The sequence below is a fragment of the Nyctereutes procyonoides genome, unplaced genomic scaffold (genome assembly GCF_905146905.1).
Source record: "Nyctereutes procyonoides isolate TBG_1078 unplaced genomic scaffold, NYPRO_anot_genome, whole genome shotgun sequence".
Classification (NCBI taxonomy): Eukaryota; Metazoa; Chordata; class Mammalia; order Carnivora; family Canidae; genus Nyctereutes; species Nyctereutes procyonoides.
This window is the reverse complement of record NW_026575120.1, coordinates 9648107-9666764: the sequence shown is the minus strand read 5'-3', so window position 1 is coordinate 9666764 and position 18658 is coordinate 9648107. Positions and strand designations below refer to the sequence as shown.

General features: G+C 36.5%; 1 protein-coding gene across 3 annotated transcripts in view; it reads right to left on the bottom strand.

The window, feature by feature from the left end:
• NRG1 (neuregulin 1) overlaps positions 1-18658 on the bottom strand; it is a 1074849-nt gene that overhangs the window by 146939 nt on the left and 909252 nt on the right. For 2 of the 3 annotated variants that reach the window (XM_055334836.1, XM_055334837.1), the window contains exons 3-5: positions 16640-16761; positions 8301-8351; positions 5699-5749 (exon numbers count right to left, since the gene is read on the bottom strand). In XM_055334836.1, coding sequence (XP_055190811.1) covers positions 5699-5749; positions 8301-8351; positions 16640-16761 — 224 coding nt within the window. The remainder of the gene's footprint in view (positions 1-5698; positions 5750-8300; positions 8352-16639; positions 16762-18658) is intronic. The other variant, XM_055334838.1, reaches the window with a different exon arrangement.

The following is an 18658-nucleotide window of genomic DNA, read 5'->3' as shown; positions in this document are numbered from 1 at the left end:
TTCAAAAGAATAATTTTGTAAAGGTTAATTTTAACTGAATACAAAAAGTTAACTATGATTTCATTATAAGCTTGATCAAAAGTTTTGAGATTATCTTATCCAATAGTGGAATGCAATGAAAGTCAATGACTTTAGAAAGGTCAAAGGCAGAACTGAAGAATTATATTACATATAAAGTACCACAGTGGCAGGTGGTACTTGAAGAAAAAAAGTAAGATATAGTCACTTACAAAATGAATGAATGAACATGAAAGCAATAACTTGCCTGAGCATAGGAATGGCTGTGATGTATATGTCCATGCTCTTGCTCCAAGTCACTTGTCCTAAAAATCTGTATGTGTCTAGGCAATTAGAAAGATGGAAGTAATACCAGTTGGGCAATTTCCTTTTTAAATTATTCTCTTACTATATGATGCATGAGAATTTGTTTGTCATTCTCCACAACAGAATGAGCCACCACACCCTTGAAAATGCCATGCTTACAAGAAACCTGCAAATACAATTTACATTCAATTGGAAGTAGCTCTCCAATGGACAGACTTCATATTTTGCGACCAATAAAGATCTGAAATTGAAATGCCATTTTTCCAGCTGCGAATCATTTAGCATAGGTTCAGGCAGTTTCCTCTACCATAATAGCAGGTAAGTCAGTTAGAGCTGAGGGTGGAATGTAAGAATCATAGTTTTAAATCTCCCCAATGGACCAGCAGACATGGTGCTATCTAATCAATACGTATCACTGTGCTATTCCCAAGTGAAAATGCTGTATCTCATTATAACAGAAATGTCCTGCAGACAAAAGACATTTTCCCCTTCAGCTAGCTCTTTTAGGTGCCAAATTAAAGATTGAATTGTCCATTTCATTCAGAGATTTCCGAGGACTTCCTGGATAAGTTCCTTTGAAATGCAGCCTTAGCTGAGAATATAGAATATTCTGAAAAGACATAGTGACTTCTTGGCATAGAACTTTCAGCATCATCATTTAGAGTGCAAAAAATTAACCCCTTTCCTCCTCCAAAAATACAGATATTTTCCTACATTGTTCAAATGAGATAGAAGGCCTCCTCTGATTATCAGTCTCTCTTCAGAGTCACATTGTTGTTTTTTTTTTTTTTCATTTTTCTCTCTCCCACAGATAGAGGAGACCACCTAAAAGCAAAGCTGTGCTAAATGATTCACATTAATTTTCCCACATTAGGCTTCCAATGTAGATTTGAGATAAACAAGATTATATGGGCCCTGAAACTGAGTCTCAGGGAAATTAAACAACTTACCTAAATTTACCTAGTAATTACAGCACTCATATTTAGATTTCTGAGCATGTGTCCACCCAAGTTGTGTGTTTTCTACATTTCACTTCACTGCCTGGCATGCTTTGATGCATAAAACACAGATCATATGGGCTCAGCTGGTCCTAGGTCCTGCATTTACCTAAGCTGCCACTCATACTCCCAATCCACTTCGCGTAAAAGATTACTTTCCAGTCCATTCACAAAATCTCATTCTTTTTAATATTAAAGGCTCTTTCTTTGAGGCAACAAAACCTCACATGTCATGCATGACAGGCTAGTGGATTGCCTGGGTTTGAATTCTGCTTCTCTGATTTCAGGTAAGATCTATCAGCCTTATCATCTGAAAAATGGATTAAGGTTTTATGAGAACTATGAGTTATGATCCATGCAAATCACCTAGCACAGTGCCTGGCACATAGAAAGTCTTCAATAGATGTTTCCCATTATTATTATTATTATTATTAGAAATTTATTACTATTGAAGACTGTTTTCCAGAAACTTATCTTTATTTTTTCCAATTACTATTCATTAGATTTTTTATTTTTGTTTCCTTCATTTACATATTAAACTGAAATGGATGGTTCTCAATTCAGTAAAGTGACTGATATAACAGTTGCACTTTTTTATAGCATTCAAAAAAATCACACCAAAATAGGGTCACAGACAGCTAGCACTTCAGAGAGTAGTCTGAGGTTTGTTCCAAGCAATTCTTTTACTTTTTTGCTGATCCTACACATAAAGGAGGAACAAGAGAGCCCTACTAACTGTTTTGTAAGGTTCACATTCTTCTCTTTACATATCACTTACTATGTGTAATATAGGACACTCATTTAGCAAATCATACGTTTCAAGTCACCAATGCCTCATTTACCAAAAAAGAAGAATAAAATAAAGGAAAATAATGTTAATTATAAGATCATTATAAGAAACTTCTTGAAAATTTTATAAGTTAACAACTAAAAAATAGTGAGCGTACAGTTCAAATTTCAATCCTAATTGCAAAAAAGAAAGTTAAAACTGTCCTTACAAAGGGAAGGATTATGGGGCAGCCCGGGTGGCTCAGCGGTTTAGCGCTGCCTTCAGTCCAGGGCGTGATCCTGGAGACCCAGGATCAAGTCCCACATCAGGCTCCCTGCATGGAGCCTGCTTCTCCCTCTGCCTGTGTCTCTGCCTCTCTCTCTCTCTCTCTGTATGTCTCTCATGAATAAATAAAATCTTTAAAAAAAAAGGGAAGGATTAGTAACTTTGATATTTCACCAATATTTATGAAATGCTAGGTAGAAGAAATGATAGGGTACTTGTAAATGAAACATAAACCCTTTAAAACCTCTAGTCAAGAACAACTGCTTTATTGTTACAGTGATTTAAAAAGTTATTTAAAAATTTAAGATTTAAAACTATTCTAAAATATTTCTGATTAGTATTTAGTGACATGAGAAAAATGCTTGATACACTAAAAGTAGAGAGGGGGAGGGTAGATAAACAGGAAAGCCAGAATAAAAAACACTGATGAGAAAAATATATATTAAAATATTAGCAGTGGTATTTCAGATAGCTAGGTGAGCAATTCTGTTCTCTTCTTTTTGTCTTTTCTATCCCAACAGGAGTTACAGAGGACAAAAGTAGAACTTTGAGGCTGGGCATGGTCAGGGAGGGGTTTGGGGAGAAGCAGGATGTGGGCAGCAAAGATGGACTTGGCACCCTGCAGGGCACCTGAACGGGGCCAAGGGCTTCAACTAATACTGCTGAACCCTCCCAGGATTTACTCAGCAGTGAGGTTCTCTCATCAATAGGACTGGCGGTAAGGGGATGTTTCTGCACAGAAGTATGCACATTTGGACCCGAAAGATGGAGAAGTAGCAGGGCTGCGGCTGACCCCACAAGCACACCAACTCATCATAAGACATAAAAGGTTTGCTGAATCCATAGTACTTTAGGAAGGCTTTTCAAAATGTACATAGAGAGGGACACCCTGGGTGGCTCTGTGGTTGCGCATCTGCCTTCAGCTCAGGATGTGATCCCAGGGTCCTGGGATCCAGTCCCATATCAGGCTCCCCACAGGGAGCCAGATTCTTCTTCTGCCTGTGTCTCTGCCTCTCTCTGTGTGTCTCTCATGAATAAATAGATAAAACCTTTTTTAAAAAAATGTACATAGAGAACACCAGTGTCAACAGTTCAGAGAATGTAGCCCCCCCCCCCCCCCCCCCCAGACATGATTACATTGCAAAAGCACGGTTCACTTTTCAAGCACAGGGATTTACTGGTATCTCCTTTCTGGCTGAAACGCAGTGAAAAGGAACCTGTTCTTTAGGGCTGATTATTTCCAACCCATGTGAACTTTCCCAAGGCTTTCAACTCTTACATATCATTTGAAGGTATATGTCCTGCTTATGGCTATTTGTTTCCTCACATTTCTGCCTTTACTGGATGCAGCTATGTTGACATCACAGATTTCTACACTGTGGAGTTCTGGGGATGTTCCCTCCAGATGGGTTGAGTGCCTCACGCTGCTCTCATTGCTCCAACCAAGACTGGACTTAGGATCCTGCCACCACTGGTTATATTTTCAAATTACAGAGTGTATTTTCATGAGGTTAAAAAAAATGTATACATTAATCAACTCCACAGTATTTACTGAGAGCCTAACATGAACGGGGAAGGGAGGATGTATGCAAATGGCACACTGAAATATTTTAACATGATATCAAAATACAAAGCCTTCATTCTTAGTCTTAAACCTTTACCGAATATCAGGAACTAACTCTACTGAGAATTAGAGATCAGAGTCAGATTTCAAAATTATTTCTCTCTCAACAGTATTGCAATGAATACAAATGTAAACTGAGAGATTCATTTCAGTTCCCTAAAGCTCTGGAAAACCCAAAGAAGTATTTCTTCTATTCCAAAACTACTCGGATATGCTTAAGGATAGCATCCATCGCTCTGTTAATGATAGCAGGAGGGTTCCAATTACAAGAGTTCCAATAACTTTATTCAATGAATCATGCAGGGGAGAAATTGTTCCCAGACAAAATGCCAAAAAGAAAAATCTAGTATTTGCCCTTGTATAATAAACACTCGAAAATCTAAAACAAAGCTCAACATGATTCCTTAATGCTAGTTAGCTAAAATCTATATAATTATACTAATCTTTTTATAAGTAGAATTAAATAACAAATATCCCAAACTCCCCAGAAGGGATTACCATTTTAGACTATGTAATGAGTATCTTTAGAATACAGAAGAAGCCCATTTAGTCTTCTCTAGCATCTTATTTCCTGTTTGATCTCACTAGATTGCTTCCATCAATCTAGATAAATGATGCTTTATCTCGCTAAAATATAGTCAAAACATCATACTTCATGCAATAAAAAATACGTTTACATCATATCATTAGAGTTCTGGTACCAACCCGAAGGGAAAGGCTTTAGATTCAAACTATATATATTTAAACAGACTGACAAAACAATTGAAGTGGCCTAAAGTACAGACCTTCTTGCAAGTATTTCCTACCATGTTGATAGCCAAAGGAAATTGTGCCATAAACACAGTCTCCAGGTTGAAATAGAGTTAACTGGGAATACCTATTTATTGAAGAGCTTCTCAAACTGAGAAATAGCTTTAAATAAAGAGCTAAAATAAGGGAAAGCAAGACTGTTAATTATAGGTTTTATTTTCAAGGTCTGATAAATTCCCCCACTGGATATCAAAATTTAATTCTATTAGATTCAGAATTCATAAGTACCAAAACTATTTTTACTAGTCCTTGCTAATTTCTTAAGTTCCCCTGACATGGCACAAAGCACCAATCAATCTAACAGTTGTAGAACTCCATAAGCACAAAGCACATTTCATATTAAACAGATGAAAACTAATCTGAGATCTTGCCTAGGGACCTGCTTTCAAACATTTTCATAATTAGTCATTTGCTATTGAATTTGAATTAAGGGCATCTATATATAGTTTCCTTACTCTATCACAGCAGACTTTATATGAGAACTGGGGAGCTTTAGAATAAGCTCCAAACAGCTGGGGATCAGGGCTAGGCAATTGCTAAAGGCATCAAGATATGCTAAAAACAACTAACAATGTTCTCTATTGCTCACTCAGAACCAGGCCTCAGAGGCTCTGCAGTCATTTGTCAACATTCAAAGACACTACATTAGAACACCACCACATATGTGTCTTCTAATATCCGTGTATATCTTAGGGGGAGGGGATAGCTAGTCCCCCCCAAGCACAGCATGGGGCCATTCCCTTCCAAACACCAAATACCAGCCTACTCCCAAACTTGATGTACTGTTCCTCAGTGAGGGCAGAAGACAGACACAGGACCACCATCTCCAGCAAAGCAGATATTGTCTTGGGTTAGAAACTAGCATATGGAATATTTAAATATACTTACATGAAGAAGTATTTGCTCCTTCTGTTGATACTGATATTCTAATGGGAGACTCTATAAAACAGAGAAGTGAAATGAAGCTTTATTGAGTCAGGCTGCTTGCATTCTTACACCAGAAATGTGCCACGCTTGAGGATCATCCAGAAAAAGAGGACTAGAAAACAGTGCAACAGAAAAGCTGAAGCATTTCAAAGTCAGAGGAAGATGTATGCAATATTCAAACACCACAGAGGACTATTTCTGTAGTCGAAACCCAAAGACTCTTTTGAAAGGGATGAAAATGGGGTCAGTCCATCTGCGAAGATACCCCATGTACCAACTGGTATATGAACTTCCTAGAAACATTACTCTGAACAGATCCACAATACAGATGAAATGCACCGTTCCTTCCCTCAAGTGTGGTCTTGATTTTCAGAAACATGAAACCAAAGAGAACAATCCCCATATTTAGAGAGACTGAAAGTCAACTTTCATGCGTAGAGGAAATAAAAAAAAAGAAGAAGAAGAAGAAGAAGAATGAATCTATTCTCAGGCAACATGGTCTGCATAAACACCCTGACCAAATATGGTGCTGAATAAAGTCCATGCATCGATCTACTGGAGCAATCAGGTTAAGATCAAACACAACATGCTAAGTAAATTCATAATACGATCATTGATGATATACGGTAGCAAGATTCTCTTAGGTAGCAAGTACAAAGGAAGAGAAACTACTGTTTAAATACAGACAGAGCATAAAACACAACTCATGCAGGAAAAAAAAGCATGGGGCCTGTGGGTTTTTATTAGTCAGAAAGAAGAGCAAGTTAGTATCAAAGAGGTATTGAGTTCAGCAGCCAGGAAGTTAAAAGATTCAAGTCATATATCAGAAAATAATAGTTATAATCGCTCCTGATTCCCAAGAGAAGCACCACATAATCTGAAAAGCTCAGGCTCCTAACAGCATCTATTGGAGTCTGATAGTGGAGACCCTTATAAGAAAGAAATGCCTGAACAAAAGGGGGAAAAATTCAGATACCTCAACAATTTTTTTTTCTTTTTTCTTGTTCTTTTTACCTCTCTCTTTCTTCCCCTCCCTTGGTGTCTCCTTCTCTCTTGCTTTCTTTCCATCATTCAGAAAAGTACAACCCTCTTAGACCCCAGGATCCTCCCACCCAGTAACATGCATACATATACCTTAAGAACACATGTATATGCCCTAAGCATTTTCAGAGCCAACTAAGATACAGAGATTTTAACTTTTATGATCTTGAACAGGTGGCTTTGATGGGAAGAGGAGAAACTGGTGACGGTTAAATCAGAAAAGTCTGTGTTCGATGATATGGCCTCTTATAGCTTCTCAACAAAGTACAGGTCATAACAAGAGAAATCAATGAAGCCAAAACATTAAATACAGGTAATGGGAAGGAATATTGAGCTGGAGGGATCTGCTCTCCTACTCTTTTTTTTTTTAAGATTTTATTTATTTATTCATGAGAGAGAGATAGAGACAGAGGGAGACGCAGGCTCTATGCAGGGAGCCTGGCATGGGACTTGATCCCAAGTCTCCAGGAGCATGCCCTGGGCCAAAGGCAGGCACTTAACCGCGAGCCACCCAAGGATCCCCCTCTCCTACTTGCTGAGACATAGGACTTAACATTTCTAGTGCTTCAGCTTTCTCATCTATATATACCAAGAAAAATAATGTCTTGTTTCACACATCTGTTGTGAAGACCAAATGAGATGTAAACATCTTTGTAAACTGTACAGTGTCACACAGAAACAAGTTATCATACTTCTGAAGTTGAGTTTTGAACCTAGGACTCTAAAAACTTGCCTCCAATTAAATATGAATTTTTAAATATCCCAAGGTCCTGTTAACTAGAGAATAACAGAGGATAAGTAAAAAATAAAATAAAATAAAAATTAAAAAGAAGAAAGAAAGAAAGAAAGAAAGAAAGAAAGAAAGAAAGAAAGAAGAAAAAAGAAAAAAGAATTCACAGCAGATTCATTAAATGCACAGCCAATGGAGAAATCAATGAATTATGGTTATACATGCATTAGTAGAATTGGGTTATAAGTTGCTAATACTGCTCAGATTTGTAAGTGCTACCGGCAAATATTATAGGCAAGGAAGAAACAAACAAAAACAAGCCAAAAACAAACCAAACAACATTTGAAAAGTTCAGGCTTCTATCAATGTTTTCTGTAAGTTTAGTGATCAACAACTGCTCGTTAGGATCCAGAGGTCAGGGATTGGACACTGACACACTATCCGGGCATGAACTACCATGGATGAAAGGAAGAGAGGGCTAAGAGAAGCACCTGTAAAGATTGTAAAAACTGAATGTATAACCCTGATGTCTCTGGTCTAATGTCACTAAGCTGTATCTAGACATTTCTTTCTCCCATGCATGCCTCTCAGGCCCAACTGCACACATATAGCAAGAATTGTACTCTTTTAAGCGAAATATCAAAAGGCAAAATGAGCTGGAGAAAATTTGGGAGCAGAAAACAAGAACAGCTACAATTTGGAAGCAGAAGGGATTCTGATTAGTAGAAGGTGCAGCCAGCAGTTATGCCTGTCGTTCTGGTTAGTAAAATTCGGTGAGCTTATTTTCCTTACCTGAAGACACATATGCTCTTTCAGTTGAGGCTGGCATGCCAGTGATGATGTCTGCAAAAAGAAAAGGTGATAGGATATTATGATGTATTATCAGGAGGCTGGGAGCCACTTCCACAGCCTACCTTCAAATTACAAAAGAGCGTAAAAGAAGAAAGTATTGCAAGAGGGTGATGAAAGCCCAGGCTCTATCCACCCCAAAAGTCAGAAATGCAAAAAAAAAAAAAAAAAAAAAATCTGCCCAAATAAGTAGTTCTTCTTTCTTGGGCAAGAGCATGAGATGAGCTATGCTGGAGTATGTAAGAAGAATTCTCCACCCCCCTGCAAGGCTAGTGCAGAACAACATACAGCAAGGAGGCTGTGGGCTTCTTCTCAGAAAGGAAGGCAGATCGAAGTAAAAAAATGTCAAAGCTGTAGGATCAAAGGTGTGGTCAGAATTTTTAGGTTATCAATCTTCGGAGAACTACATGTTTGTTCAAAACCAAAACCAAAAACCAGTGATGTTTCTCAGTGGGATTGGTGAAAAACATCAAGTTCTGACACTGAACTCTATGGAAAATTGCCAACGGTGACCCAAATGGGGGCGCCTTCTCTATAGACTTTCAGTGATTCCAGGCAGGGCACAGAGTAAGTAGGGAGCTCCCACCCCAAGGGAGTGAAGAAGAAACTATATACGTCTGGACACACCATTATCATGGGAATCGTGACAGTCTTGTTTAAGCTTTGATGTGCTTTCTTTCAATTTACCGTCTTTATAATGGAACAAAGGACGATTCCATCGCCTAACCAATTCTGTCTTCTTCCGTCCTATTGAAAAGGGGTTCCCATGCTAAAAGCTAGTATTTTCAGTAAGAATATGAAGCCTGAAAAGATGCAGTGATGCCATGATGAATATCATTCAACCTTCACTGTTTGCATAATTATTGTTAATGACTTAATAATATTTCATTCTTTACTAACCAGGACAAAAAGATATCTTGAATCTGTTGTGATATATACACATATATTACGGAAGTTACCAGCGCCTACTAAAATCCTAAGCAAATCATCTTTATCATTTTATGTTGAATTAACTGTCTGTTAATCATGGAGTTAGAAATGCTCACAATCAACGTAAATGACCTTTAAATATAAATATGACCATTTCAGGTTTCCATGCTAGATCTAGTCCAGTAGGTAAGAAGATTTAATTTAACTGGCAATATTTCTTCAACCTCAGAAGCTTCTCTAGGGATAAAAGGTTTTGTGGAACCAGAAGGGAAAAAAAATAACGTGAGATTCAGCAGGGATGTTTAAGAATAAGCGTCAAGTAAAATATGAATATATAAAGATCAGAAATATACCTTTAGTACGACCACATATGTCTTTCTTGTGAAGATTAAGTATGGATGGCCCTCTCTATCAAACATTAGGAGGACCGGCCATTCAAGATAGGAGATTATTATCAAGGCACCAGAGCCTACATTGCCTCTTACACCCACAAAAAATTGGAACAAGTGAAAGGGATCAGAATGTGAGTGTATACAATACCCTTTGGACTTTCTCAAGCAGCAAGCATTAAAGAGGACAGCCTGAGTTGATAATATGGCAATACCTGTTTCTGACGTGGCTATGACTTTCTTGATTTGGGCTTCAGAAAATGAATCTGTGCTTCTTTGGGGGAAATTTAAGCTGAGAGAAAGATTTTAATCCAAGATTCACAACATTTATCTTTCCCTATGAATACCTAGAAGAAGATCCACATTTCTAAGCAAGTGCCCACATTAGGAGAGAAGTTTCCTTTTCTGCCCTTTGGGTCTCATCAATGACATGACAGCCGGACTGAAATTGTAAGCTCAGGGTCACAAGAATTGGACAGAGGTCCCAATCCCAACATGAATATCAAGATGCTTTTCAAATATACTTTTGACAAACCAAGTAGTTGTCACTGTGACCTTCAAGAAAAAAAAAAAAGAGTCAGAGCTTTTCTAGCTCCAGCATGAAAGATCTCAGATTAGAGGAAAGGTTAACCATAACATTTCCTTTTTAAATTGAATGTTACATAAAAATACCAGAACAGGAGGTTATTATAAAAATCTATCTACACGGAGACAACCTAAAATAATCTCCATTCCTAAAAAAATATTAACAATCACGATAATCTCCCTTCCTAAAATTAGATATTTACCCGGGAGGCTTTAAAAATATCTTTAACGATTAAGGTTCCAAATAGAAACCTTCTGAATATTCTTGGGGAAAACACAAGTTAGAAGTTGTACACTTCTACACTAAAAGCATCTTTCTAAAAAAAATTAATCTTTTTAATTAAAATTACTCAGCAAGCATAATTATGCATGTTTTGGGTAGAATTCACAGACTTTTTTACAAAACAACTTTTTGCTATAAGTGATTGAAAATAATTTTGTTGCAATTATGGATCAAAAAAAAATTAAATCCTGCAATTTTCGTGATGTTTATTTAAGCAATATATTTTTCCTGCAGTAATTTGGTATATTAAATTTGTTAATTTATAAAGGACATCCCCTTCATTAGTGCAAATTAATGAGGATTTAGCATTATCAGGAACTCAACACACCTGAGCAGCTTATGCTGAGTAGGCAAGTAAACATAAGGAACATTAGTATATTTGCCATGTTTGAATGCTTTTTTAATAAATTGGATCTGCTCTCAAGAAAAAGTTGCAGTGTCTGAAAAATGACACCTTCTGGAAAGGAATTTTTCTAGTTATTATGTGCATGACTTGTTTGAGATTTCACCATGAGTACAATATACTGAATATAACTATTTAGTGAAAGACACATAGACATATATTCAAACATACGCATGAATGATGGGTCTATGTGTATTTAAACATCCACTCTGTGACTCTGTTATTTTGAAATTATAGGTTATTAATTTGTGTGCAAAAAATATGACCAAGTCACCTTTTTTTTAAAGACTAAAAATGGACCTACTTATTTATTAGCACTAGTAATGATGATTTAAGGAATATCTTCAAGTGTCTCTATTCTTGCTCACGATGAGAGCTTACTCACGGAACTCAATGTTCCTATGGGATATTGAATCTCACTCAATTTCTCTCCTGATTAAACAAAAAGAAGAAGAAAATCTAGTAGAGGATATGATTGGTTTGTATATTCTCTTGTATTAAGACAAGAGAGACATTTTGAAATTAATAAATGATCAGAACAGAATAGATACTATGAACTGAAAAGACAATTCCATTCCACTCATATTGTTCTTTCTTAGTAGCCTTCATGGGAATCCAATCTGATACGCTTTTCATATTACAAAACATTTTATATGATTGTCAGTTTAATAATGACTTATTTACCAGTATCACAGCATTTCCAACAATGCCATCAATTTGAGAGAGGGGGAAATGAAGCCTGTTACCCCTATGAGCCAATTTTTTAAAGGACCAACTGATATATTCGGCAAATTTTGTGGAAATAATATTTTTTGTTCAGCAAATTTATTGCTAGTAGCCCAATGTTCCTATGGGATATTGAATCTCACTCAATTTTTCTCCTGATAAAAAAAAAAAAGAAAGAAAGAAAGAAAGAAAGAAAGAAAGAAAGAAAGAAAGAAAGAAAGAAAGAAAGAAAAGAAAATCTGGTAGAGGATATGATTGATTAGTTTGTATATTCTCTTGTATTAATCTTTTAAAGACTGCAGTACTTAATTAATTTGAAAACCAGTTAGGTCTATTACTCTCTTCTCTAAACAGATGCCCAGAAGTTTTTATGGAGCTTCTTAGCTAAGAATTAATTGCGAAATTAAGGTCTCCTGCATAAAGACCAAGCCAAATGAAAGGCAAATAAAAATGAACATACAGCGTACAAGCTATGTAAGCATGGTGTATGTGGCCTCTTAAGCTGCCATATTTGAATTCATGAAAGGATCCTCCCATAACCCATCATGTAATGATGACTGCCTATGAGATCCTTCTTTATATGAAATCTCAACTGGTCTTTGTTAGATCCACATAGTCCCAAAGTAATTAGCAGATTGCATATGTGTGTATCTATCTACTATAGGGCAAATTCTTTTTTCCAATAAGATTGGGATTAAAAGGCATTAGAAAAGGCAGAAAAAAAAAAAGAAAAGAAAAAGCATAAAATATATACATTTCTAAAACATAGCTTAACATTGTGACTGGCTCTCTCTATGTGTGTGTATGTGTATATATATATATATATATACACACATACATATATATACACACATATATATGTGTGTATATATACATATACACATTCTTTTCTAAACATTCAAAAATTATGAAAATATGGTCATTATGTCAGTCAAACATATAACAATTCAAGGAGAACTTCTTGGGTTTTTTGTTATTTAATTTATACCTAGTTGCTAATCTAAGCAAATCTAAACAATGAGTTTCATTGCAGAAAGTTCCTAATGTTGGATGGAAGACTTTTATGATCCATGCTAATTTTTTCCTGAAGGTTCTATAGTTAGGTTTGGGAATTTAAAATAGCACCAAATAGCAAAGTCATCTTGCTACATTCTTCATTTTTTTCTAGGGAGAAAAGAAAATAATCTCTTGTGCATATCTTCCTTCTCCTTGCCCCTGCCATCTCTCCTAGAAATTTGTACCAAAATATATTCTAAACATCTTACTGCAAAGAAGGCACCTGTGTGAGAATTTCAGTATGGCACAAGGAATCTTTTGATTAGTATGAAATTAGGATAATTAGCTCATAGCAGCATACCAGGATCTTTCAGCAAGGCAACCTGTGCAGATATTATCAGACCACAGTTATGTACTTATAGGAGAAATATGGGAAAGATGAGTGAGACAGCACAAAATTAACAAAATGGCTAATATTTTGTAGAAAATATAAATTAAAATCTCAAGGGGAGTTCTACATAATATAATGTTTTGATAACACATTCTTATTTTTAATACTTTTTTTCTAGGACCCCCAGAAGGAAATGAAATTCTTGAGAATTCCACTCTCTAAGCCCAAGTCAATAATAAATACACATTTAGGAAGAGAAGGTTTGGCCTTGTGGCAGTTTATAACCACAGTAGAGTGCTTTTTCCCTCTGAAAGAGTGTTTCTGTGCAATGTTTGCCCAGATTTCTAGGGAGACAGGGATATGACAACACAAGTTTGTGTATCTGAGTTCCAGAGAGCTCCAGACCTGAGCGGAGACTTCTTTGATAAGTAGAATGGATCTGAATAGAGCAAATTCAAAGAGGGCAGTAGAAGAGGCTGAAGGATCAGAAAGATTATTTTCTTTTTGGTTGTGCTGCAACTATGTCCCTGAGGTGTTGGGGGAAAAGCGAGTCTCCCAACACGCAGAACACTTTGGCCTTGTGTCTCATGGTGGCTGCCAAAGCCACAGGCTCTGATGAACAGCAGGCCACCCTCAGCCTCTGAGGGGAAGGGCGTTTCTAGGAGGCCATGTTTCCAGTTTCACCCTCCTGGGCTGAGCCTTTGGTGGGCACCTGACCAGAGGGTGGATGATTTGTAAGCTCCGTGGGTCTTTGCAAATGGTCTGGCACAGTAAGTTCTGCCAATCAGATTCTCGCAATAGGGAATCTGATTGGGGAACTAAGAAAACAATCACACAATAGGAGTTAAAATGGAAAGAATGCCTTAAAAAGAGCCATGAAAAAAATATGGCCAAGTGAGATCATAATCAGGTTAAAGTTGGTAATTATGAAGAGGCATAGATGAAAGCAGGAGGTGAGATGATAAAAGGAACAGAAGCTTCAAGAGAGTATTTGAAGCACATTAAAGGCAGACACTAGAGAAAAGATCCAGAAACTCCCATTTACTTAAATTTTTATTTGTGCCCTGGGTACATTTTTCTCTTGGATGCCCAGTTATAATGAAGTTCCACGTCTTCGCCATAGAACTTCTCTATCCTTCCTTATGCCTCGTATCTTTCCTTCAGTTTTTTTTTCCCCCCTTCACAAACTGAAGAATCTACTTCAACATTCCCAAACATGCAGTCAGGTACAGAGTGAGCTACACTGGATCAGGAATTCAAGAAATCTGGGTTCATGTCCTCCTTTGCTACTGAATATCTCATGATCCTGAATGGGTCTGTTTTCAGACACATACTAAGCTCACATTTCTCTTTAAATACAATGAGGAACTATTCCTAGGGTTCTAAGAAGAAAATAAAAACAAGACTCCCCTGCATTGTAATTGAGATTCTCCCCTCAGATGCTCTATGTAAGCCAGTAAAACCGAAGCATTCTATAAAGAATTTTAGTTGGTTAAGAATGACTTCCTTATAATATTCCAAAAACTTCTCTTTACTCTTGTCAGGTAAAAAAGATAGATTATCAAAAACATCCCAACTTTCATTTCTCTATGGCCAATACTAAATACTCAAATATGACACCAATTCTTGAATGAATTAATACGGAAAAATGCGCTGGACGTCTCTCTTATGAGCAAAATATAAAGAGCCATAGTATCCCTCAGCACCCTAAAATTAACAACAACAAAAGCCCTATGGGCTTTGGCCAAGAATAATATAGTAGTAAATAATTCACTGCTTAATCCTGTAAATCAGAAAACATGGAATAATATAATAGGACTGTAAGCACTCAGTGAAACCATGACACTTATTCTAATTGCATTTTCCTGGGAATTTATAGTATACATAGCTCTACAAATCAAATCCAAGTGTCAAAACCATAATTCAATAGCATTTACCACAGGGAAACACACTGAACCAAGCCAATGACAGGCTGAGAACAAACCACCAAACATAGTACAATAGAAAAGAGAAAAAAAAGAATAGGCCACTGAAATTGGTTTTTAAATTTCTGTTTCAAGTTACATCCTATAAAATTCTACGTGGGGTAAAATAACACCAGCAGCATACTTACTGCTTAACCTGTGCTGATGATAGAGTAAAGTGATGCTATATTTACTCATATAAATTTTAAATGGCTTTTACATTTTCAACTATAAACGCAGCTCCTAAAAATAGTGATAGAAACTGCTTTTCACTGTTGTCCTTTACTCTCTGTGGAGGGAGGCATTTAAATTTAAAGTAATGAACTCTGATTACCCTGCAACACAGCAGTTCATTGGGGAATCCAGAGAAAGCTGGGAATTAACCTGCAATCTTCCCAACCCTGTTCAGTATTTTTACCTTACTCCCTTCTTCCTGTCCTACTAAGTCAACAGACACAAACTACATCAGTCTCCTATGCAGTCGATCCTTAAAGTTATTTTTGCTCTTCCCTTGCTGGTCTTGCATTTTTACCTTACCACTTTCAGAGATTAGGCTTCTACAGTGGGCACTCTTTCTCATCTCCGCCTAGAGTGGAGCGGTGTAATTAGGCTTGGCTTTATAGCAGATGACAGGGCTTGTGTAGGCAGTAGTTAAATGTCATAATGCAGAAGGGAAAGAAGCACCAAAGGGTTTTGAAGTCACATTTTATTATTTCAAGAGACGAGGCACTTACTGCTAGCTCATCATGAGCTTCTATAGATGACTCCATCCAACTGTGGAGTAGTAGAGTATCATGAGCAAATGGCCACCAGCTGTGGTTCTTTTACTTCTTCAGATAACTCAGAGAAGTTGCTGGAGGGTAAGTGACACCTTCTACCTCCAAGTCATTCATTTGTTTAACAAATATCCCTGGCACCATTCTCAAGAAAGCAGAACCTGAAGACTATACATAGTAGGAAATGCTTTGGTCTAAGACTCTCCTAATTTCGGAACTAACAGACTTAAAAAAATTGATGGGCCTAACTTCCTATGACCTAGAGCCAGCTGAATTAAAAACACGTATGAGAACATTCAAATTTCCAGGACTGAATCGGGACTATATTCTGTTACACACACACACACACACACCACATATATTCATACATAATATACATATGTTCATACATATGTATGTAATATACATATATCCTGCACATACATATGTATTCTGTATATAAATACACACACATATATATACACACACATATTCTGTTATTGATAGAGCCAAAGACTTGACAGCCCTCTCTGACAAATTTAAAGAGGAAGTATAAACTCTTTTAGTAACCCATCCTGTTTCTGCCATTCATGACCTTATTGAAATTCTTTAAAAATAAAAATCTATTTATGTTTTAGATTTATATCACCTCAAGGAGTAGAGACACACTTTTATGGAAGTATGTTTTATGGAAGACACACAAGATACTTGAAGTATATGGTTTTCCTTCCATGTTTTTTATTTGTTCATGATGAGATTTAACACACCAGTTTATTATCAATTCTCACCACATGTCTTGATTATTCCTCTTACAGGATATTTCTCTACCTGAGAAATAGAATGTAGTAGGTATCTCTTACCATTTGAATCCACGATGGTGATATTGGCAGAGGCACTGTCATTTCCTAATTTGCTGGTCACTTTGCACATATATTCTCCAGAATCAGCCAGTGATGCTTTGCTAATGCGAAGTTCTGACTTCCTAGAAGATCAGGACCAAAGTGGTGTAAGTATATTTCACCAAAATACAATGACCAACAAAATCTATTTCTCCGTGGTTTCAGGGTTGTCAAACTCCCCTTCCCCACTCCACACATACCACATCACAACACGACTCACTAACACACAAACGTATGATTTGACCAAGAGTAAAGATGAGGTATATCACATTTAAATTATACCATGGACATGGCCCTAATTTTATCATCCAGATTAGTAATTTAAAGGACATCTTCTCTAATTTTTCTTCTTATTACTCCACCACAAAAACTAAATACATTATGCCTCAGGTTTTTTCTTCAAACCAATTGGTAAATTTTCTCCCTTTCTATATCTAAATATCATCAGCCACTAGAAAGATTAAAATAGTATAAAATCATTTACAAATATGGTAAGGACAGAGACTTAAGGAAGGCTAGAATAGATTAAAAAGCTCTGCACTTTTCTCAGTAGAGTAACATCAAGACTTATGTTAATTTTGAACGAAAAGGATTTACCACTTACAAAAGAAAGGGTATTTATCTTTAAGAAGATTCACATTGCTAGGAGCATAAAGGACACAAATCATTCTTAAGACTGAAATAAATGTATAACAACAGCACGCACAACTGCATATTAAATCAATATTCAACACTCTTTCAACATAGGCAATGTTGTGATTTGGATTCATCTATGTTTTACTACTGTTGCGTATAGCCAATAATTTAAGCAGTCTCCATGATTTAAAAACACGGAACCACTGGGACTGGTAGAGTTTACTAAAGTCTTTTAAAAGCATCCCTGTAAAAAAATAAATAAATAAAAATAAAAAAATAAAAGCATTCCTGTAGGGGCACCTGGGTGGCTCAGTGGTTGAGTGTCTGCCTTCAGCCCAGAACATGATCCCGGGATCCTGGGATCAAATCCCACATCAGACTCCCCGCTAAGGGCACTTGCTTCTCCCTCTGCCTCTCTCTGTGTGTCTCTCATGTATAAATAAAATCTTAAAAAAAAAAAAAAAAAGCATTCCTGTATACTCACACCTGGTCCTGACTGCCTGGGCTCTTGGGATGAAAGCAGGAGAAAGAAAGTCGGAAGCAAAGATGGCAACTCAATACATAATACTACAATAAGCTTATCCAGCCCCAAATAGCATAATTAGCTGAAGAATTTTCTTGTACAACCATGAAACCACTAATAATAATTGATAGGTAAATCATGAAGAACGTCAGGTTGAGGAATAATATCCTGTTTTTCAACACAGAAGGAAAGTGAATTCCTAAAGTAAGAAAATGATAACTTTTCTTGTTAAGCCCCCAATCTTAATTCTAAGATTATCACAACACCTCAAGGTTATAATAATTCCAAGAACACTCTTTCTTTCCTATTCATGTAAGCTGATGATTTGCGTGGAGTTTTTTCTTGATGCTGTGCCATTTATATTTTAACTACTGAACTATATCAAACTATAGGAAACATGGGAATCAGCTTTATAGTTAACATAATCTTAAAGGGATAGTTCTTAAAATAAAAATTCTCCTAATAGGCCTACACAGTGTTTCCTGGAATATTATTCCAAATGATGTATATAAATTTTATGCTTAAAAAAATAAGGGAAAGAACAAGAAATAAAAGAAAATTTTTCTATCAAATAAATATTGCATTGAACAAAGTTAAACAGATTTCTCTCCAACAGTACCTCTTAATGGTTTTTATGCAAATATGTACTTTCTAAGGCAGGCACGACATGCAGCTAAGGTATCCTTTCAATAGAGAACACCCTTGGGAATTCTGGGACTGAATATCAATGGGCCAAGACTAAGATTCAATTTAATCAAGATAAGCATAACAAATACACTTCAGTTCAAAAATCAGTAACAGAAGTACAGGCTTGCAGAGAT